Source organism: Amphiura filiformis, chromosome 8, assembly GCF_039555335.1.
Source record: "Amphiura filiformis chromosome 8, Afil_fr2py, whole genome shotgun sequence".
In the NCBI taxonomy this organism is placed as follows: domain Eukaryota; kingdom Metazoa; phylum Echinodermata; class Ophiuroidea; order Amphilepidida; family Amphiuridae; genus Amphiura; species Amphiura filiformis.
The window spans coordinates 67592438-67618643 of NC_092635.1; the positions used below are offsets into that span (position 1 = coordinate 67592438).

The following is a 26206-nucleotide window of genomic DNA, read 5'->3' on the forward strand; positions in this document are numbered from 1 at the left end:
AAACCATTTGAAATTATAGGACAACAAAACCCTTTGATATTATAGCACAAGCAAATCCTTTGATATCATCGGACAACAAAACCCTTTAATAACACAGGACAACCAAACTGTTTGATATCATTATTATCATAGGATAACAATAGCCTTTGATATCATAGGACAAGTAAAGCCTTTGGTGTCATAGGCCAACCAAACCCTTTGATATCATAGGACATCACAACCAAACCCTTTGTATCACAGAACACCTAAACCCTTTGATATCAGAAAAACAAAACCCATTGATATCATAGGACAAGCAAACCCTTTGATATCATAGGACACTTACCAAACCCTTTGGTGTCGTAGGACAACCAAACCCTCTGACATCATAGGACAAGCAAACCCTTTGATATCATAGGTCAGCAAAACTATTTGATATACATCATAGGACAACAAACCCGTTGATATCATAGGACAATAACCAAACCATTTGGTGTCATAGGACAACCAATTTTATTATAGGACAACAAGACCCTTTGATATCACAGGATAACAAACTCTTTGATATCATAGGAAAACTAAACCCTTTGATATCATATGACAACTAAAATGACGTGGCGTAATTCATCATGACCTTTAAGTATGTTTCCTGCAATTCCCATCCATTAACATTACATCGCAATTCATTCATGGAATGCTTCTTATTATTCTGTATGCCCTTATCCCCTACAAATATGTGCCGAATTCAATTACTTGAAAATATTCATGTACTCCATTATTATGCTAAGAAATAGCAGGGATGAAATTAGGTTGTTGTTTCTATATTGTCTAAATGTTTTATTAATAAGAATTATGTTTATCATCTTATTATCGATTTATAGCAATCTTATAGAATTAAACAAAATAATCTAAACTTTGTGGAGAAAGGTTGAGTCTATGTTTTAATAAACATTTAATTATGCCCATGTTTTTGAGTAAAAAATCTCAAAATACAAGGATATAATAGTGTACCACGTAGTAACATTTTTTTGCGTAATCATGTAATGGCCACGTTTCCTTATTGTGCAATGGTAATTGTATGCCATTTTCAATTGCAGTCCTGTCATTCAGTCCAAATCTGTTCTTAATAGCATCAAAATTATTCTATTTTTGATAAATGTGCAGACTTACGTTCCACGTTTCATGAAATAAAAAAGGAAAATAAGAGCAGCTGTTGCAGACGACACACCATTTGCAAATCGATCTATAAATGACAGATGACGTACTTCGTGAATAAATTTAATAAATATATACGCCTGCCGATAAGCACAGTGCCACAGCTTGCTTTTTATGGAATAAAATTTAATTTTTTTACGATTTAAACTTGTTATTTCATATTGTTTTACATTTTTTTACAGAACTAAGTGATTGGCGGGAGTGGCCATCTGTGCTTTTACTGAGGGCTGACATTGCAGTATGATTACGCGGCGGTATTTAAACTCGTCATATCACTATGATGAGCTGCCGTAGCAACATACTTGTGTGTAAGCTACTACCATGGTCCCACTACTAGCAACATGTCACTACAACCGTCGACGTCTTTCGAATGCTGTTTGGAAATAAATCAACTTTGATCATGATAATATTAATATTATGATTTGAAGATGTTACTTGCTAAAGCGTTAATGGATAGATGGATAACTCTACTCGGGACATATCTCACCATCGTTGCTTAGTGTATTGCTAACATATATCATCATGAATTACTTGATGGCTAGTCGATTACCGCCAACACTTGTCTTTGAACTAGAGGTTATTTATATCCGACGATATAAATGTTGAAGTGGATGAATACTTTGCAACGTAAAAGGAAATCTAGTTTTAACTATTCACCAGAGTGCCGATGTTCTTATTGCCTTATTTACTTCAAGAAAGGGTACCTACTTATACCTCGCGCATCAATTATTATTGTTTTAAAAAAAAGAAATTTGCAACAACTGGGAATTGGAAATTGACACGCTGTTATATTGGCAACACTCTTTAGATTACGTTAGATGATGTTTGGTGAAAGATAAATAAAAGCGACGCATCAAATGGATATGCTATGAGCGAATTGATAAGTATCTGCTTCATCTGAGGATCTATTTTCTTGATTGAATTGGAATGTCATGGGAGTTTTATTGGTGAATTGTTCAGTATGCTGAGATGAGATGTTTGGTTGGCGCGAAAGAAACCTACCATTTGATGCTCTATGAAAGGAGAACTTTCCATTAATTGTGTTGCCTTATATCTTGCGATAGAGATGTATAAAATACCAGGTTTAACTTCAATGTGTGTGTGATTTGTGTGTTGTCTAAAGCTACAATGAAACAGGACATCAGATCTTCATTGATTTGTTGTTGTTATTTTGCTAAATGAAGCCACGCAGGGCTACCTATACATTTTATATTGGATCTAGAGAATACACAGAGTCATTACCGTTGTACCCATGCGTATGGGTCCTAACGTAACCTGGAGTCGTGCTCCTTCAGGAATCACTCTCAAAAGAAAAATGCCTCCGTCCAGAAAGGTTCTACAAGCCATACTCTTTACTTCTCTTCTATGGTTATGTATTGACATCGTTTTACTCACTACTTACTCTATCGGCTCAGAATCATCTGGACAAAATAGTATGAAATTGCCTTCAAGAGTGACGAATAAAAGAAGTAGAAGCAATCATGAACGGATGGTACCGTTAATAAAAGGAAATAATAATTTAGGTATTAATATTTGGAACAAAATGCTGGGACGATTGCAAGAACCTAAGAAGACTAAGGTCTCTGCAGCTAAACCTCAACCAAAGCAACTAGGTGATTCCGCTAGTTCAGATAGCCAAAGAGATCATAGTGGGAGAACTAAGCCGATTAAGAGACCATTTTTAAAACAAATGAAAGGAAATAATGATGATGATAAAGTACTACAACATAGAAATGTTCAGCATGATCCTGAGGGGCAAATGGAAATAGCGCGCCAAAATCTCAGAAATCAAGACAAAAGCTATCACAAAGCCAAATTTAGAAATGAGACGAAAAAACGATCCGATACATTAGAGGTACGTGAATCATATCAAGTGCTATTGAGCTCTTCCAGAAAATGGGAATATCCACCTTTAAAAATATTCAGAAATGCTCTTCAAAATTGAATATTTGACATAAATATCTTGAGACTTCCACGATTTTAATGGAGTATTTCGTGACCCTAGCATCCTCTTTTTATCACATTTTTCAGTAGATATCAACGAAAAAAGCTTATTCCAAAAATTGTCAGTTAATTCCGACTTCGCGTTCGCGAGTTATGCATGATCACTGCATGCAACATAGACAATGTGTTGTAATTTCATTCTGGTGTACCAGAACGTAATTCAAATTTCACGATATTTTTGCAAAATGAATTTATCCGCAAGAAATTGTTTTGTACATAAGCATTATGAAGCCAGAGGTTTCCAGTGTGTAAAAATCTCCACTGCTGTGGATCACGAAATGTCCTTTTAATTCAGGATGTTTCAGGAGAATAAGCTTAGAAAAAAATAAAACACTCCATAATGAAGTGTGCTCCCATCTTCTGGAATTGGTCGTTACACTTATAAAATATTTGTACTGTGAAATTTTAAGTGTTGCTGTTATATTGCAAAATGGTTACAGATGATTTCCCAATTAGAGTTGTCTGTATTATCAATTTATTTCTTGGCTAATTAATGAGCGCTTCATTATACAAACAAATTGTTCGCTGTTGTCTTCATCGCTCTTTCAATTTTGGCTCAGTCGTATATTGCTTTATTAAATGCTTTTTCCGTGCTGAGGTATACTTTGGTCATTACCCAGATTCTAATCCATTTAATACTCAATGCAGGTTTAAAATAAACAGACTTGAAGGAGACAGAGAAACACAGTTTAAAATATGAAGAGTGGAGAATTCGTGAAATTACATTTATTTTGTTTATACTGTTTTAGCATTATTCGGAGACAAACAAAACTCATGTGATACACAATACATATTTACATCTACCTTAAAGGTCTAACATCGTTGGCCAGGCCAGCTGACCAGATTTGTGCAATAACCATGGTAACTAAATACAAACAATTACTCAATGTTTATACTAGGATTTGGGTAGGTAACCAGTTTTGTCCTTACATATTACAATCTTCTTTTAAACTGGCCAGGACTATGCCAGGACATTGGCGAGTTAGACACTTATATTATCATGGGTTATGTTTTGAATAAATTTATTTATATATTATTAAACATAAACAGTTTATGAATAAGTCCAGATGTGTTGTTAATTCTTTAACATGATATATATTAATTGGCAAATAAAACCGGTAATCCCCGGTTTTAATATAAAAATTCTAAATGTTACTGTAATTAAAGCACTTCAGGCTTTAGTCTTTCACATGGTATATTATTACACTATTGGGCCTAACAATCATGCAATCACGAGAAAAAGTGAAGGCGTCGCTGTGGAGCAAATCACACATATTATTGCTTTAAGCAAAGCAGTTTTGCTGAAATTGTTATCCTTAAATCAGTGTTATTTTGCATGGTTTGCATGTGGCTCAGCGTTTAAAATGTCAGACATCAATAAATTATTATTTTCAGTCCATAACATAACGTCAATTTTCGCGACAAATAACGATTTTTGCTTAATCACATCACACATTTTGTTTTGCATCTTCTTTGCAAAGGATTTAAACGTCAACACTCACAATTGCAGTTTCCTGTGTAGTATTTCAAACCTGTCTTTAACGTTCTCCAGAACACCTGTCATTGATTTAAAACGCGGGAAAGTCAACATAATTAATAAATAGAAATGCACGAGCAATTTAATCAATAGTATGTTCACTTTAATTAGTTATTAATGTAGGCATGAGAACACTGTTCGAACAATTGTGCAAAAACATTTTATTAAATATTTTTGAATATTTAAACAAATTAATATTTCAGAAATATTTTCAATGGGGGTATAGATGTTGTCACAAAATGATTAAATATTGGGTTATAAAAAGAGTTTTCAGAACATTTTCAAAACATTTTCAAATTTTGCCTCAAACGTTCACGACATAAGTTATAAGCGTTTTCATTCCAAATTTTTGGAGAAAATAGTTTACAGTAACGTTTTGTCAACATTGTAGTGTTTTTGGTACAAATATATTCTATGAACGTTTAATCGTTTTTATTAACTTTATTATAACTCAATTGTTATTTACTGAAAATATTGAAAACAATACAATGTTTTAAAACCGTACTTAAAACACCATTGAGTTTTACTGGGTAAAACGGTTGATCCGTGCGGAGACACTTTTGGGTCCAGTCCAACGGAAATTGCGCAATATTAATCAAAACGAAAGTTTGGGATTTAACAAATTCTACATATTTCTCATAGTTATATGTAATTCATGCCTTGATGGAAGATGTGAGTTTGGAAAATGAGCTTGACTCCATGTGCTATCGAATGTCACAACCATAAAAATACGCTCTTCCAACGTGAATTGGGGTTGAAGTTGTTGAGATGCAGCCACGATTTTTAGTAAATGAGGTTGTTATGTCAGTGCTTAGTAAAGTTAGTTGTGTGACTTTCAAAAACCCCAGGATTATGTAATCATTTCTACCACTTCGAATAACCCATTGTTTAAAACTACCAGAAGAGCACCGTCCAACTGGTCCATGGTTCAACTCTATTCAGTCACTTTTGTAACACTTAAACAAAAGTGGCCCAAGCGGTTTTAAGACTAGGTTACATAATTGGCCATATCTTGTATACCATCGGTTTTATTGGAACAAAGCTTATCCGGTGGCTAAAGAAATGATCTTGATAGGCATATAAATATCAAACCAAAAAATAAGTGGCATACTTGTGTCTTTCTATTTTCAAAATTGTACAAATTTTATTGTTACACCCTGTATAGTAACTTTTTATCTTCATTTGATCATGTATTTCTACCTCCTATTTTAGAGATAACGTCCCTTCATCAAGATCATCGATTCTTACGCTGGCTTACTCATTTTCTCAACTGTAACAACAAGAACAACCTTTAAAATATAAAAAAAATACTGCTGCAAAATGAAACTGTACAAATCTTGAGGCAACGTAACAGATTTTCACTCGACTGCTTACGCAGTAAGGCAATTGTGATCACAATAATTGAGTTGCAAACCAAATTATTTATAGAAAAAGAACTACTTGTGTGGTGAATTTTCAATTCAAAGCTAATTCAATAGCTGACTTTTTATCAAGAGGGTGCTACAATACTTCTATTTCACGGGAAATTGCCTCTATATTCATTTTATTGTAGGAGTGTTGTTAGTATTAGATGGGGAGAAGTATCTTCTTATACTGAATATTATTATCTCAAGGTCTACAACAGGTATTTATTTAACATTTTCATTTATAGCATATAAAAAGAATTTGTTTATGTTTTTTATTTTGAGGGTTACATGTGGGTGTGCCACAGTTTACTTTTTATATACACGAATATTAGGCTATTCCATTTTAAATCCATACACCCCCTATGGAAGATATGACCTTAATCTTCCACACAAGGAGTGCGGGTTTCAAGTGGAGTCACCCATTCAGGTAACCCCAATTGAAATTCACACACCCTGTGTGGACGATGCGGGTCATGTCTTTCATAGGGGTGTATGGATTTCAACTGGAATAGCCCATTTACCGGCTGACAACGGTAGTCAGCTGTTCTAGCACGAGTCCTACTACAAATAACCGGCAAATAACATAAAGTAATTTAATAATACATATCTTACAACTTAAGGGACCTGGAATGAGCGTTTTGAACGTTTGGACAGTATTTTTGTGTTACATGAGAGCACATCAGACATATCGAATTGCATTCTGAATACGAAGAATGTCTTTCTGATATCAAATAATTTTAATTTTTGAAATTCACGATATGATACAAATTTTATGACAAATTATTAGAATTTGATATTTTTCACATTTTTGATATAAAACAGTCCTCGAAGTAAATGTTATCAATCTAATGATATATTCTTAATGTGTATGTAGCTGGGAGGAAAAGCCGACGATCAATTGAAAATTTTGACCTTTCATATTGAAGATATGGATTTTTTTCCCAAAAGACCTAATTTTTTTGGGTGTTTTGGGGAAACAGATTTATAAAGTTTACTTCGAGTACTGTTAAATATCAAAAATATCAATTTTTAATCATTTGCCATAAAATGTGTATTACATTGCGAATTTCAAAAATCAAAATTATTTGATATCAGATGGACATTCTTCGTATTCAGAATGCAATTCGATATGTCTGATGTGCTCTCATGTAACACAAAATTTTGCTGTGCCACCACATAACAAATTTAGAATTATTTGTGAAGATTTAATGATTGTGTGTTGATCCAATGGCGACGTCAAAAATGGCGATATCGCATCCACCATCATCTGTTACGATCACAATTGTAACACTCGTTACGACGTCTTTATGGTAATTGTTTTAATTGAAAAATAACATCATTTAAACTGAAAGTCATTATACCATTTTGCAAGAACCCCATGTAATATACCTTTTTGAAATATCTTCCACAGAGGGAGCATGATTTTCAAATGTAATTTATTAGGGTTTAATAATCAGTTTGAAACCCATGCTCCCCTGCATTATGGCTTTACCTATATCTTTCACAACTGGCGAGTATATTCAAATGGAAGTAACCCAATTGTATTCAAACCTCATACTCCCGGAAGACTCTATCTACATCTCATCCTCTACAGGGGTAGTGTGGATTTTAAATGGAATAGCATTGTGATTCAAACCAAAACTAATTATTTTGAAAAGTGTATCTTAGAAATATATACTCGTATATTGAATTTTTACCTCTTTTCGACCTGTACGAATATTAAATTGTCTGTATTTCCCACTTTATACACCCTTTTGAGGTCCACAACAAAGTATTTCAAATAATTTATGTATTGCCTTTCAAATACACGTACTTCATGTGCTTGTCAATTTCACTGAAATAATGTGTTTTATATCATACCTTCTCAATCCAAATGTTTTTACTGCATACATACTTTTATTTCTAGTTTGAAATAATGTCACTTAATCAAGATTATCGATTCTTACCCTGGGTCACTTATTTTATCAACTGTAACAACAGAAGCAACTCTTATACAATAAAAACAAACTGAAACTGTACAATAAAATCTTGAGGCAATACAAGAGATTTTCACTCGACGTAAGGCAATTGTGATCAAAATAATTGAGTTCCAAACCAAATTATTTACAGAAAAAGAACTACTTGCGTGGTGAATTTTCATGATGGGTGTTTGCAAATCAAACCTAATTCAATAGCTAGGTTTCATCAAGAGTACTACAATAATTATACTTCACGGGAAATTGCTTCTGTATTCATATATTGTAGGATTGTTGTTTGTATTAGATGAGGAGAAGTATCTTTTTATATTGACTATTGTTGTCTCAAGGCCTGCAACATGTATTTATTTAACATTTTCAATTATATACATGTAAAAAGAATTTTTTTTTATATTTTTTTATTTTGAGCTTTACATGTGTTTGTGCCACAGTTTACTTTTTATTTACATTAAAAATTGGGCTGTTCCGTTTTAAATCCATACACCCCTATATAATAAAAGACTTGACCGTAATCTCCCACACAGGGGTGGATTTCAAGTGGAGTCACCTATTCCAGTAGCACAATTTGAAATTCACATTCCCTGTGTGGATGTTTCGTGTCGTGTCTTTCATATGGGGTGTACGATTTCAACTGGAATAGTTCGATCCAGCTAAGAGTTGTTCTAAAATGGGTCCTGCTACTAACAATTACATAACATAATTTTTTTTTAACATTAACATTCATGAGATAGAGTTAAATAGTATCCAAAATATTTACAACAATACACATTGAATTGCACAGATTCAGAATTTCCTCAATTCTATAGTCATGCAAAACATTCATATCCTGCTTTCGGGAACAGATGTGACATATCATGTCAAAAGGAGACACTTTTGGGCAGGTTATCAATTATGAGGTTTTTACATATCTTAAATATAGAGATATTTTGCTCCACAATGCCATTTTCTCCAATGAAATCGGACATTCCTAAGCGAAGATATTGAGTTCGTAAGTTATGGTATTATAAAATTGGAAATTGAGATATCGGCCTTTAAAAATATTATTGACAATGTTGAGACTAGGAATTACCTAGAAAAATGTCTCAAAAAATACAAGATTCCAGTTATATTCCGGTCTGAAACTATCAGACAATATTTTAAACATTAAAATTTTGACAAATCTCCCCCCTGGCAGATTTTTGGCTATTTCTCCATTTATGATCCTGTCCAAAAGTGTCTCTTTTTGACATGACACGTCACATATTTCATTTTTCTGCTTCATGATCGTTCATTCATAAAAAAAAACCAAGAAAATTATGATTAAATATTGAGGTTGCGAAATGGATCGATGGCGGACGATTGAATGTATCATCGTAGTGATGGATCATAGGTGACATTATTAATAATACGCCAGGCCAATTCTTGCCATATTAATTATAGTGCCTAGTCTCTTTCTGTGCATTACTATACCCAGACAAATCTGGTACTTAATTACTTTAAACAATACAGTAGCTTCTTTTATTCTAGTGTAATTAGCATTGATTTTTCTATAGTGTGTCTCAAGTGTGTTTCTTAATGTGTTATGGTTATTTGATACTGCTTTAGAAGATATTTGTGGAATTAATCAGGTGGTGGTCGCATTGCTTTCTCTAAATTCAGTAAATTTTCATCGTCAACCGTGTAATTGAATGGGATTATTTTTAAATTTTAAAACGCTTGAAATATCGCAAACAAATAGGCCTATGTTGATAAATAATATAAATACAAGCTAAAACCGTTGGGGTTCGATAACGTCCCAGCAAACACAAAAACGTTTTAAAAACGTTTTAAATAAGTTATATTTTGGCTTTTGGTTTAGGTAAAAACGTTTTAATAACATTAAAATGTCGGGTTATATAAAGGTCATGATAACATTTTAAAACGTTTTGTATGAAAACACACTACAACAATATTTTAAAATGTTTTCAAAAAATGTTATTGTAAACTATTTTTGCAAAAATTTTTGCCAAATATTGTGTCAATACTTAAATAACATTATGTTGAAATATTTGAACCCAGCAAACACAGAAATGTTCTTAAAATGTTTTTTTCAAAACCTTTTAATAACATTTAAATGTCGGGTTATATAAAGGTCATGAAAACGTTTTTAAAACATTATTGAAAATATTTTGGGCAAACATTTTTCGCAAAATGTTTTTTCAACCCAAAAATAACATTATGGTTAGAAAGTTTTTGTATCAAGTTTTCAAGAATGTTTTTGGAATGTTATTAAAACGTTTTTATACCATTTATATAACCCGACATTTAAACGTTTTATGTAAAACATTTTTGTTTGTTGAGCAGTAGATTATCAAAAATGTTTTTAAGGTTATGAAAACGTTTTATACTCTTAATATACCCTTTATATAACCCGACATTTAAACGTTTTCTGACAACCTTTTATAACCTTTTGCGAATGATGTCGAAAACGTTTTGTGTTTGCTGGGGAACCCCACAAAACTAACCGATTATATTGGAAAATGCCATACGGCCGGACGGTTTCACAAGTTGCCGCCTGGAATTAATTGAGCAGATAAGTGTAACTAAAAAAAAGATAAATTGGTGTAATTTGTTGAATATTCCTAAAAAGTGGTCCAATTGCTTTTTTAAAAGCTTTTTAAAAGCAATTTTTTAACAACATACTTAAAAGTATGTTGTTATACGTTATAAAATTACTCATAAGTGGCCTTTCACATAAATCATAAAAACATGAATACATAAATACATACATGTGAGACATTGTAAAAAACATAAAATAATAAAGATTTCCTGTATTTTCCATTTTCTATACCCTTTCAGGTCCAGAAAAATAACTTTAAATATATATTACCTGTAACCAAGAACTTCATCTCCATTTACATTTAAATGTCAGTTGGGAGTCAGTCATCTAGTGAGGTTTTTTGTTTTATTTACCTAATGGAAATAAATGTCGATTTCAGAGGAAATAACTTGTTCTACATATTCCTTCTCAACATTATGTTCTAGAGGCGATACACGTGTTTTTACAACACACCTGCTACCTGCCTCCGATCCATCCTCAATAATACATTCCCAATATTGGTTTTTATTTTTCTACCTTTTCAACCCAAAATATTGTACAAAATATAAAATAATAAAGATTTCCTGTATTTCTCACTTTCTATTACCCTTTTCTGGTCCAGAAAAAAATCATTTCAAATATATATTGCCTGTAACAAAATATAAGAACTTCATCTCCATTTACATTTAAATGTCAGTTGGGAATCATTCATCCAGTGAGGCTTTTTTGTCTACCTAAATCGAAATAAATGTCGATTTCAGAGGAAATAACTTGTTCTATATATTCCTTCTCAACATTATGTTCTAGAGGCGATACACGTGTTTTTACAACACACCTGCTACCTGCCTCCGATCCATCCTCAATAATACATTCCCAATATTGGTTTTTATTTTTCTACCTTTTCAACCCAAAATATTGTACAAAATATAAAATAATAAAGATTTCCTGTATTTCCCATTTTCTATACCCTTTCAGGTCCAGAAAAGAAAATCATTTTAAATATATATTGCCTGTAACGAAATATAAGAACTTCATCTCCATTTACATTTAAATGTCAGTTGGGAGTCATTCATCCAGTGAGGTTTTTTTGTCTACGTAATAGAAATAAAATGTCGATTTCAGAGGAAATAACTTGTTCTACATATTCCTTCTCAATCCAATATGATCTAGAGGCGATACACGTGTTTTTACCGCACACCTGCTTTTTGCCTCCGATCCATCCTCAATAATACATTCCCAATATTAGTTTTTTATTGCCTTTTATTTTTGTTAAAGTATTTCTTGTTTCTATTTTTACAATACCGATCCTTCATCAAGTTTTCCATTCTTACGATGGATTACTAGTATAACTACAGTAGCAACTCTTACAAAATAAAACTACAAAATGAAACTGTACAAATCTTGAGGCAATACAAGAGATTTTCACTCGACTGCTTACGCAGTAAGGCAATTGTGATCGAAATAATTACGTTCCAAACCAAATCATTTATAGAAAAAGAACTACTTGCGTGGGGAAATTTTATGATATGTAGGTGTTTGCAAATCAAAGCTAATTCAATAGCTAGGTTTTCATCAAGATTGTGTCATTATGCTTGTACTGCACGGGAAATTGCCTCAGTAATCATACATGTATTTAATTTACCATTGTTGTTAACGCGGCTGTGTACTCTAGCCATTGTTTTTTTCTCAAAATTGAGTTGTTTTTTGATATGTTTGTACCTTGTTATGTTTTTTATAAATACAAGGAATGAAAATCCAGATTTGTAAACTCCAACTGCAATATTTTAAGGATTTTATTTCACTATTCCACTCGTGTTTGAAATTGAAAAGGAAAGAAAATCTTTGTTGTACCAGCAAGGTACACGCGCGCAACAACTCATCGCGTTGCGTATCGCGCAATTTGTTAACGCACAAATACGCGACGCTTATCTGCATGCGTGGCGCATCTTAAGGAAACACCACGGAAGCACTGATTTCACAAAAACCTAGTGGTCAAATGGCTCCGTTTTAGCTGATAAAATGTGGGTTTTTTTCAAGTTCTTTCCCCGATTTAAATATCAAGTTATGAATGGATTTCGCTCAAACTTCTCAAGGGGCTGTGGATTTACCCGATGTTCACGTAATATAAGTTACAAAAACGAAAACTGTCGCATTCTCCTGTGAGATTCGATGAAAGTGCAAAATGTGACCACTTTAAACTTCAACGGCCATTATTTCAATGTTCATTTTCTCGGTAAAATGACGATTTAGGTACACGATAACTCAATAAATACAGCATCTATAGGTAAGCAAATATGATCATCGTAAAAAGCATGATCGACTCAAAAAACAGTTTTCTCATTTTTTTATATTTTGGTCTATTTCCGATTTTGGGCATCATTTTGTGCAAATAGGCGTTTTTGAATTTTAAAAAGTTCATTTTGATGCCTTATATGGTCAATATCTCACAATATAAGGCCAATATCAAAGAAATAAAAAAACCGTTTTTGGAATGGAGCCTCAAGATTGAGCTAAAAACAAAATAAAGTATTTTGGAAAGAGAGTTTTTTGTTATGATGTACCTAACAAATATTGCCAAAAACTCACTTTTTGTGGTTTTCTTCAAAATTGTTGTTTTTACCCCAAATCTGTATTTATATTAAGATTTATTGATGTCTTGCCTTCATAAAATGTATACTTTTATATGTTTTGCGCGAATAATTACAAAGTTATTGCACTTTTACTACATGCATGTCTGAGAGTACACAGCCACCTTAAGTGTTTTTTCAATCACTTCTACACTGAAATATGCGCATTGTAATGTACAAAGCCAAGGGTATCAAACATTCTGAAATGGGCGATCAGACTTGGCTGGCTTATCTGGTAAAGGTGGGGCAGATAAACCATGATAAAAAAAAAGCCCTCGTTACAGTCAGTTCCGATCGGGGTAATAAGTCCGACTATTAGCTATACTTGCCTGTCCTGTACAAATGCCCTGTCCTGCTATCTATGGCGACCCCTTTCACCAATGTGTATCAACTTTCACTTCAAATAGTATGAAACCGAAAATATCCTGATAAAATGGGTCAAAACTAATGCTCAGATGGTACATTTGTTCTATGCCCCCCCCCAAATCTTGGTTTTGAAAATTAAATGTAAGTATGCCACGGTTATCTGAAGTGGAATTATTATGTCATGATGTGGATACTCATTTTCTTACATTGCATTGCTATTATACAGTTATATAAAGCCATTACTTTCCATGCAATCACGTCGCTTCTAATCATTTTAGGTATAATTCGTGTTTATTTTTGACATTTCAAGCATCTCATTATGCACATCTCTCATTACATAGTTATCTAACCCTAATATGCTTATACAATCATTGAATGACTTTTGACTAAAAACCTCATCTTTTACAATTTGAGGTTAGCCTTTGCGCTCTGATTATCGAATGGAGTTGATCTGAACTATGCCATTGACAATGAGACAGTTTTCACATAATTTGACTAAAATATGAAGTAAAATATGATTTGTGGTTATGTATTGAAATATAAATCCATCTCGAAAAAAATATAAATTGACATTGTATTCTTCTGCATTATCAACCATCAAGTAATGAAAATTGAAATGACTTCAATCAAACCAGATTGAGTTACATACCAACGAAATCGAAATTGTAAATTAATCCATTTTCAGGCAATCGTACCAAAATACCCAATTATTGCCACATATTCAGCATTTCCTGAATTCTATAGTCAAGCTAAACATCAACATCCTGCTTTCTGTAACAGATGTCATTTTTATGCATCGTGATCGTTCATTCATTAAAAAAAGAAAATTATGATTAAAATTTGGAGTTGCGAAATGGATCGATGGCGTACAATTGAGTGTATCATCGTAGTGATGGATCATAGGTGACATTATTAATAATACGCTAGGCCAATTCTCGTCATATTAATTATAGTACCTCGTCTCTTTCTGTATATCACTACTTAGCCAAATATGGTGCACTTAATTACTTTAAACAATACAGTGGCTATATACCTTGGTGTATAAGCAGCATTGATTTTTCTATTTTTGTCTCAAATGTGTATGTTAATGTGTTAGAGCTATTATTATACCACTTTGCAACGCAAAATTTTGGAATTAATTGAGTGAAATATGTTTCTGAAGTGCAAATCAAAAAAGGAAAGATGTGGATCTTGTTGTGAATTATTGAATATTCATATAAAGCGGTCCAATTGCTTTCAAGTCTTAGTACATCTAATAGATTACTCGGTTTTACGCATCAATCAGTAAAACCTCGAATTATGCAGCCAATATATTCATAATGTATATATTATACATAATACATATTGATAACAATGTTGATTGTGTCTATCAACTGCCGAATACCTCATTTATCAAATGCATAATTCATAATTCAATTCAATATAATTATTCATTTATCAATATTATACACTGTCGGCTAAACATTAATAGATAAACATGTTGTAAAATATATAAAATAAGTTGGTGGATTAGATACAAATATAAGAACTTCATCTCTATTTGCATAAATGTCAGTTAGGAGTCATTCATCTAGTGAGGTTTTTTGTTTACCTAATGGAAATAAATGTCGAAAAAGGAAATAACTTGTTCTACATATTCCTTCTCAACCCAATAATGTTCTAGAGGCGATACACGTGTTTTTACAACACACCTGCTTTTTGCCTCCGATCCATCCTCAATAATACATTCCCAATATTAGTTTTTATTTTTCTACCTTTTCAACCCAAAATATTGTAAAAAAAAAACATAAAATGATAAAGATTTCCTGTATTTCCCACTTTCTATACCCTTTTGAGGTCCAGAAAATCATTTTAAATATATTGCCTGTAACAAAATATAAGAACTTCATCTCCATTTACATTTAAATGTCAGTTGGGAATCATTCATCCAGTGAGGCTTTTGGTTTGCCTATTGGAAATAAAATGTCGATTTCAAAGGAAATAACTTGTTCTACATATTCCTTCTCAATCCAATATGTTATAAAGGCGATACACGTGTTTTACCGCACACCTGCTTTTTGCCTCCGATCCATCCTCAATAATACATTCCCAATATTAGTTTTTTATTGCCTTTTATTTTTGTTAACGTATTTCTTGTTTCTATTTTTAAAATACCGATCCTTCCTCAAGATTATCCATTTTACGATAGAAAACTAATTTATCAACTGTAACTACAGGAGCAACTCTTACAAAATAAAACTACAAAATTAAACTGTACACATCTTGAGGCAATACAAGAGATTTTCACTCGACTGCTACGCGGTAAGGCAATTGTGTTCAAAATAATTGATTTCTAAATCAAATCATTTGTAGAAAAAGAACAACTTGCGTGGGGAATTTTTATGATATGTAGGTGTTTGCAAATCAAAGCTAATTCAATAGCTAGGTTTTCATCAAGAGTGTATCCTTGTACTGCACGGGAAATTGCCTCAGTGTTCATACATGTATTTATTTTACAATTGTTATGAAATTTGTTTTGTAATCAATTACTTGTAGCCTGGACAATGCGGATTGTAATATACAAAGCCAAGGGTATCAAACATTCTGAAATGTGCGATCAGACTTGTCTGGCTCATCTGGTAAAGTGGGGTAGATGAACCATGATAAAAAAAGACCTCGTTACAGTCAGTTCCGATCAGGGTAATAAGCCCGATTATTTGGCTATACTTGCCTGTCCTGTACAAATGCCCTGTCCAGCTACTTAGTATCTAAGGCGACCCCTTTCACCAATGTGTATCAACTTTCACTTCAGTGGTATGAAACCGAAAATATCCTGATAGAATTGGGCAAACCTAATGCTCAGCGGGCACATGCCCCCTCCCCCCAAAAGTATAAAACCCAGGCACTCTTGGTTTTGACATTTAAATGTAAGTATGCCACAGTTATCTGAAGTGGAATTATTATGTCATGGTGTGTTCAGAGTTAGAATTTGAATGTGGATATTCCTTGGATTGCTATTAGACAGTTATATAAAGCCATTACTTTCCATGCAATCACATCGCTTCTAATCACTTTAGGTACAATTCGTGTTTATTTTTGACATTTCAAGCATCTCATTATGCTCATCTCTCAGTACACAATTATTTAACCCTATTATGATTATACAATCATTGAATGACCTTTGACTGAAAACTCATCTTCTACAATTTGAAGTTAGCCTTTGAGCTATGCTTATAGAATGGAGTTGATTTGAACTAAGTCATTGACAATGAGACAGTTTTCACATAGTTTGAATAAAATATGAACTAAGATATGATTTGTGGTTATGTATTGAAATGTAAATCCATCTAAAAAAATAAAAAAAATATTGTATTTCTCTGCATTATCAACCATCAAGTAATGAAGCGACTTTGATCAAACCAAATTGAGTTACATGTACATACCAACGAAATTGAAATAGTAAATTAATCCAATTTCAGGCAATCGTACCATATTGCCTATTTTACTAATACCCAATTATTGCCACATAATCAGCATTTCCTGAATTCTATAGTCAAGCTAAACATCAACATCCTGCTTTCTGTAACAGATGCCATTTTTATGCATCGTGATCGTTCGTTCATTAAAAAAAAAGAAGAAAATTATGATTAAAATTTGGAGTTGCGAAATGGATCGATGGCGTACAATTGAGTGTATCATCGTAGTGATGGATCATAGGTGACATTATTAATAATACGCCAGGCCAATTCTCGTCATATTAATTATAGTACCTCGTCTCTTTCTGTATATCACTACTTAGCCCGATATGGTGCACTTAATTACTTTAAACAATACAGTGGCTATATACCTTGGTGTATAAGCAGCATTGATTTTTCTATTTTTGGTCTCAAATGTGTATGTTAATGTGTTAGAGCTATTATTATACCACTTTGCAACGTAAAATTTTAGAATTGATTGAGTGAAATATGTTTCTGAAGTGCAAATCAAAAAAGGAAAGATGCGGATATTGTTTTGAATTGTTGAATATTCATATGAAGCGGTCCAATTCTCGCTATTCGCAATAAAGGGCGCCGCCAGCGGTTTGCGATGTAATCGTGATGTATCATGGGAAAAGGTCGACATCCAAGTCCGCGAAATACGAATATTACCATGCTATTACATAGGAACACGTGACAATATTTTTAGTTTGTCAATTAACGGTATTAAACGCAAATCGATAGAGAAAAAATTAATTGTGCACATTTCAAATCACATTATTAAGTATCATTGAGTATCGATTCGTGTGTAACACCTTTATTTTGACAAACTAAAAAAATATTGTCACGTGTTCCTATGTAATAGCATGGTAATATTCGTATTTCGCGGACTTGGATGTCGACATTTTCCCATGATACATCACGATTACATCGCAAACCGCTGGCGGCGCCCTTATTGTGAATAGCGAGAATTGCTTCAGTACACCTGTAAGATCTCTTACATCTGAACTCTTAATCTGTTTTACGCGTAAATCATGAAAGCCTCGAATTATTCAGCTAAAATATACCAAATGCATATATACATAGGCCTAATACATATTGATAACAGTGTTGATTGTATCTCAAGTGCCGAATACCTCATTTATCAAATACATAATTCATAATTCAATTCAATATATTTAAGTTAAAACTTCAAAATAAGAAAGAAAGAAAGAAAGAAAGAAAGAAAGAAAGAAAGAAAGAAAGAAAGAAAGAAAGAAAGAAAGAAAGAAAGAAAGAAAGAAAGAAAGAAAGAAAGAAAGAAAGAAAGAAAGAAAGAAAGAAAGAAAGAAAGAAAGAAAGAAAGAAAGAAAAATAGAATGGAAAAATGGAAATGGCCCCAGTACATTACCCTGTGGACAATCCCTGTTGCTATTAATTCATACCATGAACAAGCTGTTAATTGTTAAATTAGGTATGCTTAAAATCAAGTGATGAACTTAAAGGCCCATTCTGTGATTTGCTCATCCGGTCGATCGTAAAAATCATCCAAATTCAGATTTTGGTACCTTTGTCATTGTCATAAATATGTAAACATAGGCTGCTAGTGGTTCAGCCGAAAGCCGTGTATTTAAGACAAAAATAAGGAATTTACATGAATCTGTAATTTAGATACTGACAGTATCTAAATTAGCTACATGTATTCGAATGGGGCTTTAACGTCGTTAATACTGCTGTTTTCTTTGTTGTTGTTTTTCATTCCAAAAATACCAAATAACAATTTGTCAATTTGAATGACTTCTCCTTCACTTTTAAGCAATCAAGTTTAATTATTTTACACTTTCGCTGGGATCACTGAATGGGTCTTTAAAACCATAATCTGGAGTTTTTTATGCGGGATTTCACGTTAATGCTAATGACATAAATTATTATTCTAATTATCATAATAAATCTCATTTATTTCAGAATATGACATTCCATTACGTGAAGAACTTAGACGCATCAACGAATCCTCGCAACCCCGGAGCACCTGGAGAAGGCGGTAGAGCAGTAAGGACTAAAGTTGGCGATAAATCGGCGGTAGAACTAGGCTGGAAACATGCCTCCTTCAATGAGTTTGTTAGCGATATGATATCAGTAGAACGTTCTATCAGAGACACAAGACCATATCAGTAAGTGATATTTTCTCGTTTCATAACGAAGTCTCCTTCTAGCTAAGACGCTAATAGTTATAACAAAATTGTCATAGAGTTCCATTAGTGTTTTATTAAAGACGCCAATCACTATGGACCACAATGGCCTCATCCCAATGGCATAGTTCAATAACCTCAATTAAACAACAATAGTGCAAAATTAGACCTCAAGTTACAGAGTATGACTTTTTCTCCCCAAATTGTCAAAGGTCATTCAATGAATGTACAAATGTATTGAGGGTTAAAGAACTGTGCCCTGATAGGTGAGCATGTTGTGGATCCTAGTGAATACGCTATGTTAAATCCCTATACAATTTCGATATTATTTTTAGGGAATTTGCACTTGTGTGTTAACTTTAAATGGCCTGCTCTTCCTCAAATTCTTTTGTTTCGGTTCTATTTCATGTTCCCAGTGGTTTAGCTTATTTTAATATCGGCAGCTTATATTGTAACGTATTTTCCTTTGGAGACGTAGGTGGTTTCTTTCATGACTACAAATGACTGCAAATTTGCAGGCCGGAAGGGTGTCCATCTACCAGAAAAGCAATCTTTGAAACCATGATGATACACATTATTTTGTGTGTTTCTCAGTTTAGTTGTTTTTAATTATGCAAAATAATTAAATGGTCAAAACGTTGAGTATAATTATTAAGGCACCGATTCCCGTGCTGACAGACAATGTAACATTAATATTTCAAGTATCATGCAACAGCACCTCAAAACCCCCTGAGCACTACCTGCCGATCTAACATTGGCTCTGATTGGTCAATTACATGCTATTTTCACTTTAATCACCAATCAGAATGAGCTTTGTAAATAATTCACCCCATTTTTTTTGCGTGGTGAAATTATTCTTTTTGGCCAATCAGCAGGTAGTTCTCATGGGGTTAATATCTCGTCATCTACAAATTGTTTCAGGATGCGATAGCGTGACTCCATTTGCGTTTCTTTCCTGTTTATTCAAAATATCTATTTTGAGGAAATGGAATTTGTCTTCCTTCCTATATCCGCCCATTACAATATTTCAGAATATAAAAAAAGTTCAAAAAAAAAAAAAAAAAAGTGTGGTCGTTTTTATACAATTTTATTGTTCTATGTGACGACCGTATACAACTGACATTTAGTACTACTCCTTATTCCAGAAAAATACAAAATTTGTTTGGTTTACAAAAAAAAATATTACCCTGTTTTACCAAATGAAATAGAGCTAAATCTTAATTCTTTAGTTCAAATTCAAAAAGTTAAATTTTAATATTTTTGCAATTTGAGGGAGTGTTAGAGCTAGAGATCTGCACTATATACAGATAAAGAAACATGTCCTTTTAAGCAAAGTTTTTTAATTTTGTACAAATAACGGAGCCATACATGCACAAGGCAATGTTGGTCTGTATTACAGCTTTGGCTCAATATTATTAATTACTATTTCAGTTATAATGTAATCGCTGTCACGAACGATCGAAATTTGACCAGTACGCTGGGTCATATTTCTAATTGCTAAGAAAAATTTATACATGTGATTCGTAAAAACTAAATCGCGTGTGGCTATCAACTGTAATATCGAGACAGCTTAAGACGTACTGCTAATTCTGAAATGGTAATCAATTTATTCAACGACAACGGTAAACCCTGCCACTCACTAAGATCCACAACAAGCTCATCTATTAGGGGCACAGTTCTTTAACCCAAATACATGTGTACATTCATTGAATGACCTTTGAAAATTTGGGTATTAAAACTCATACTCTGCCATTTGCGGTCAAATTTTGTACTATGATTGTTTAATTGAGGTTATTGAACTATGCCATTGGGATGGAGCCATTGTGGTTCATAGTGACTAGGATCTCAACATGCTCATATGTCGGGACACAGTTGATAAAACCAATATGTTTGTACATTCATTGAATGATTTATCGATATGTTAGGTACAAAAACACATACTCCACAACTTGAAGCCAACTATTAAGCTATGGCTGTTAAAGGGAATGGAATGAACTATGTCACTGGCAATGAGTCTATTTTAGTGCATAGTCTAAACCCATGCCAGAGGTTTGAACAAGTGATGAATGCGTTTTTCTCAATAAGGTCTCCTCGTGAAATGTTGACAAATGTTTGCCCACGATTTAATCAAGGATTTAGTGTGCTCCAGTAACGTCGACAAACTAATAAGATTTAAGGCACTGCATAAGTTACTGATCATGGGTGTTTTAACCATAAGCATAATGAATTGGCTCTATAGAATAATGTGGATAAAGGTCATGTAAACTGTGGGTGGATTTAACTCTTGTATTTTATAAGCACAATGCCCACTTACAATACTATTCTAGCTTAAATGAATCATTAGTGGGCATCGTTTCGATTACAGATCGATAATCCGAAGGGTTATTAGTCCGAAAACCTAATAACTAACTTATAGACCGTAATCGCTACCCTAACCCTAACCCTAATCCTAACCCTAACCCTAACCCTAATCGTTACCAATAACCTACGTCCTAATACTAACCCTACACCTAACCCTATCCTAACCCTAAATATAGCCCTAATCCTAATCCTAAACATAACCTTGATTCTAACACTAACCGTAACCCTAGTACTAACCATAATATTATCCATAACCCTAATCATAACCTAAAATATCCTAAACCATATCTTTAACCCTTTTCGGACTAATGACATTCGGACTAATGGGCTTTTCACATCGTTTCTAAGCTAAATATGTATGTTGATTAAACAGCTATATTTCACATGTAAAGAGAGGTAGTTATAACGTCCAGGTTCGCGGCTTTCAAGTTGTTTCTCTGGTTAGCTATGGCTTGCTGCCCTGTTAAAAATGAAGCCTCATGTTAAGAAATGAAATGGGGAGTAGGCAGATAACAAATATTTAATGTTGAAGTCTACTGGGCCAACTGCCGATCCTTGTGGAACGACTAATTTAACTAGCAACAACGATGTGTTCCTAATTGACATATATCACAACAAGAATTGAGCCAAAACATTAACGTAAGCTTTTCACATCTTTTGCTCTTACATGTTATTAGACATTTTATTTGTCCAATAATGTATTCGCATATTAAGTTAAAGAAATAAATGATCCAATATGAATTTTTACTCCCAATTTTACAGATGTCAAAGGAAGATGTATGCTGATCGTCTTCCGACGACTACCGTTATTATTTGTTTCACTGAGGAGTCGTGGTCTACATTACTCCGAACCGTACATAGTGTGTTAAATCGCTCGCCACCTGAATTAATTGAAGAAATACTACTTATTGACGACTTTAGCCAAAGAGGTAAGCTTTGCTCTATAGAACGATAAGTTAAGATAAGATAAGATAAGATCAGATCAGATCAGATCAGATAAGATAAGGTAAGATCAGAAGATAAGTTTAGATAAGATAAGATAAGAAAAGATAAGAAAAGAAAAAAAAGAAAAAAAAAAAGAAAAGAAAAGAAATTTTAGATACAGAAAAGAAAAGAAAAGAAAAGAAAAGAAAAGAAAAGAAAAGAAAAGAAAAGAAAAGAAAAGAAAAGAAAAGAAAAGAAAAGAAAAGAAAAGAAAAGAAAAGAAAAAACAAGAAAAAACAAGAAAAGACGTCTCAACAAACGAATGTAGGAAATATCTACCAACGGGTTGTCGATTGCAAAGAACACCATTGACAGCAAAATTATACAAAATATAATTTCTCAGGTCAAATTAATCAAAATCAATAATTTAACCATTAATATTACAAAGAGGATGACTGCAAAGATATCGACCGTCTGGACTACCCAGCAAACACAAAAACGTTTTTAAAACGTTTTAAATAAGTTATATTTTGGCTTTTGGTTTAGGTAAAAACGTTTTAATAACATTAAAATGTCGGGTTATATAAAGGTCATGAAAACGTTTTAAAACGTTTTGTATGAAAACATACTACAGCAATATTTCTAAAATGTTTTCAAAAATGTTATTGTAAACTATTTTTGCAAACATTTTTGCCAAATATTTGCCAACAAGTAAATAATATTATGTTAAAATATTTGCCCCCAGCAAAAACAGAAATGTTCTTAAAATGTTTTCTTCAAAACGTTTTAATAACATTTAAATGTCGGGTTATATAAAGGTCATAAAAACGTTTTTAAAACGTTATTGCAAATATTTTGGGCAAACATTTTTCGCAAAATATTTTTTCAACCCCAAAATAACATTCTGTTTAGAATGTTTTGTATCATGTTTTCAAAAATGTTTTTGGAATGTTATTAAAATGTTTTTATACCCTTTATATAACCCGATATTTAAACGTTTTCTGTAAAACATTTTGTGTTTGTTGGGCAGTATATTATCAAAAAATGTTTTTCAATGTTATGAAAACGTTTTATACCCTTTATATAACCCGACATTTAAACGTTTTCTGACAACATTTTATAACCTTTTCCGAATGAAGTCGAAAACGTTTTGTGTTTGCTGGGTAACTATTTTATTAAATTATAAGAATTATCACAAATGCTTTGATTGTTTCAACCCAAAGGATCATGATCACACAATTTTCAACAAACTGCTTAGAGAAGCTTTACTTTACTTATTATTTATATGATTGTTAGATTAAATTACCATTTTCCTTTCTATTCTATTATTACTATTATATTTTCTTTTATATAGTTTTTTATATAATTTTTCAAATTTGCTACAAACTTATATCTTAAATTAAATTCGTATCTTGATTAGTTTATCCCTTGATTAATAAGTTTACCAATTTAATCAGACTACTCGAGATGAAGGGTATGGTTCCGTCATTGCAGTCTACCCGTCATTAGGATTGCAAACATGTTCACCTGGCAGGACGCAGTTTGTTAATCCGTGTTCAAGTCAATATGTCGTTGAACCAAGCCTCTGGAAACGAGACCATTTTAGTTTATTAGTCAATATTGTGCACACGATGTCCTGTAAATGTAAACATTATCCTTCGTGATGCAATCACGGCTTCTTTACCAAGCTGCTAGTATGGTATTTTCCCCAAACTTTCCCGTATTAAAGAGACAAGGTGTCCACCAGGTCCTGTAAACATTAGCCTTCGTCATGGTAAAGTAAACATTAGCCTTAAACATCAGCTAATGTAAACATTAGCCTTCGTCATGGTAATGTAAACATTAGCCTTAAACATTACTTTACCAAGCTACTAGTATTAAGGGTAGACGAGGTGTTGTTGGTCGAAGCAGCCTAAATCAATACATTATTGAAAAATAACACTGTGATGTTTTGCAAAAGGTCATTCTACAAATCATATGCTTTGAAAACGTGCTTAATTTATTGTTGTTAATGAGTTATGTACTTTTTGCAAAAGTGTTGTTGTTTCAGCCCTCTTTACAACATAACTCAAGAACCACAGGACCTACGAAAGTATATCTGTGATATTTGAATTCTTCTACACACTCGCTAAGAATTGAGCAATGCAATTTTTGCAAAAGCTCACTACCATTCGCAAGATGCTCTGAACTACCAAATTACAACAGTTCAAGATTGTGTATAGCCTTAAGGTATTTCCCCAAACTTTCACGATTCAAAAAGACAAGGTAAATGAACTCATCGATATCGTGCCCACAAGTACCTGTAAACCTTTACATTGGCCTTTGTCATGTTTGTCATGCAATCACGGCCTCATTAATTATCTTTACCTAGCTTAGGACTTATACACCTTTCTGATTCTATGTAACTTTTTTACGGGGCCGGTTGGAAATTTCGGCTGTAAATGGTACAATGCAAACAAACATGAATCCAAAACCCACCATGGGAAGTGATTTTGAGAAAAAAACCTGTGTATCATTTAAATTCCTTCAGTTAGATTTACCTGGTCAATATGGTAAGTTGTACGTGCAAATGGGTGGGTTAAACTGTATTAGGTATGACGATTAGCATTTCAGGGACTTCGTGGGGTTCATTTTAAATTCTGGACTTGGGTGGTTTTTTGAATCATATACTAAGACAATAATGTTGGGATGAGATTACCACTAGTAAGATAATACAAAATAAAGCACACAGTTATTTTTTTCAAAAGTCACTCTCCAGCAATGAATGTGTTACAAGTGGACTTTTATATATACTGGATTTCAATCAATGTGTTAAAAGACTCAAATCATGGACTTGGGTTGATTCTTTCATACATGCTATTTTTAGCATGCTCAATAGACACAGAGGATGAATTTGAGTTGTTCTTTCATACATATGACAGGCCTATGTATGGCAACACTTTCCCATGCTTAACTCAATTTGGCCAAAGTATGGACTTGGGTGGCTTTTGTATTCATATATTCAATTCAAAGCAATACAGCTTTATAGCTATATTAGACAATATCCTGTTCACCAGGTCCTGTAAACCATTATATTAGCCTTTGTCATGCAATTATGGTATCATTAATTAACTTTACCAAGCTACTAGTAGTAGGGATGCCCACTCTCAATACAGTTTCCACTAGAACGATTTTTCATTTACTGTGTGCGTGCACTCACACACGTATTGTCTATGGAGAAACTGATCGATACAAGAAATCCCAGGCATGTTAAATGGCGTACATACTTGTTTTGATCCAAATGTAGGCCTATATCAGGGTGTTTCAAGAAATTCCTGATTCCACCAGAAAACATTCACCAAACTTTTTCCTGTTTGGTCAGTAAATAGAGAGGACCTTCCTGCATGAAGAGATCAACTTTTTTTAATGAAAAATTTAATGAGATGAGAACTACAACAGGTTGAAGTGACACCATGCACCATTCCGTGCATCAGGTGTTCAAACGCAATTATCTCCGAATTTGGAGTGAATCAGACAAGCAAACTTACATACTCATAAAATTTAACTATTTATGAAGACAAAATGTGTAGGATGTTAAGAAATTTAAGAATGTTTAAGCCTACTGCGGCCCATCTCAAATCATGCACTTCCC

At 33.1% G+C, this 26206-nt stretch overlaps 1 protein-coding gene across 1 annotated transcript in view; it reads left to right on the forward strand.

Annotated features, from left to right (window-relative positions):
- The first annotated feature begins 1378 nt into the window (after positions 1-1378).
- The window catches only part of LOC140159379 (polypeptide N-acetylgalactosaminyltransferase 13-like), a 54539-nt gene continuing 29711 nt past the window's right edge, over positions 1379-26206 (forward strand). Inside the window, exons 1-3 of the mRNA XM_072182833.1 lie at positions 1379-3049; positions 19067-19272; positions 22414-22580. Of these exons, the coding sequence (XP_072038934.1) occupies positions 2447-3049; positions 19067-19272; positions 22414-22580 (976 nt within the window). The 5' untranslated portion in view covers positions 1379-2446. The remainder of the gene's footprint in view (positions 3050-19066; positions 19273-22413; positions 22581-26206) is intronic.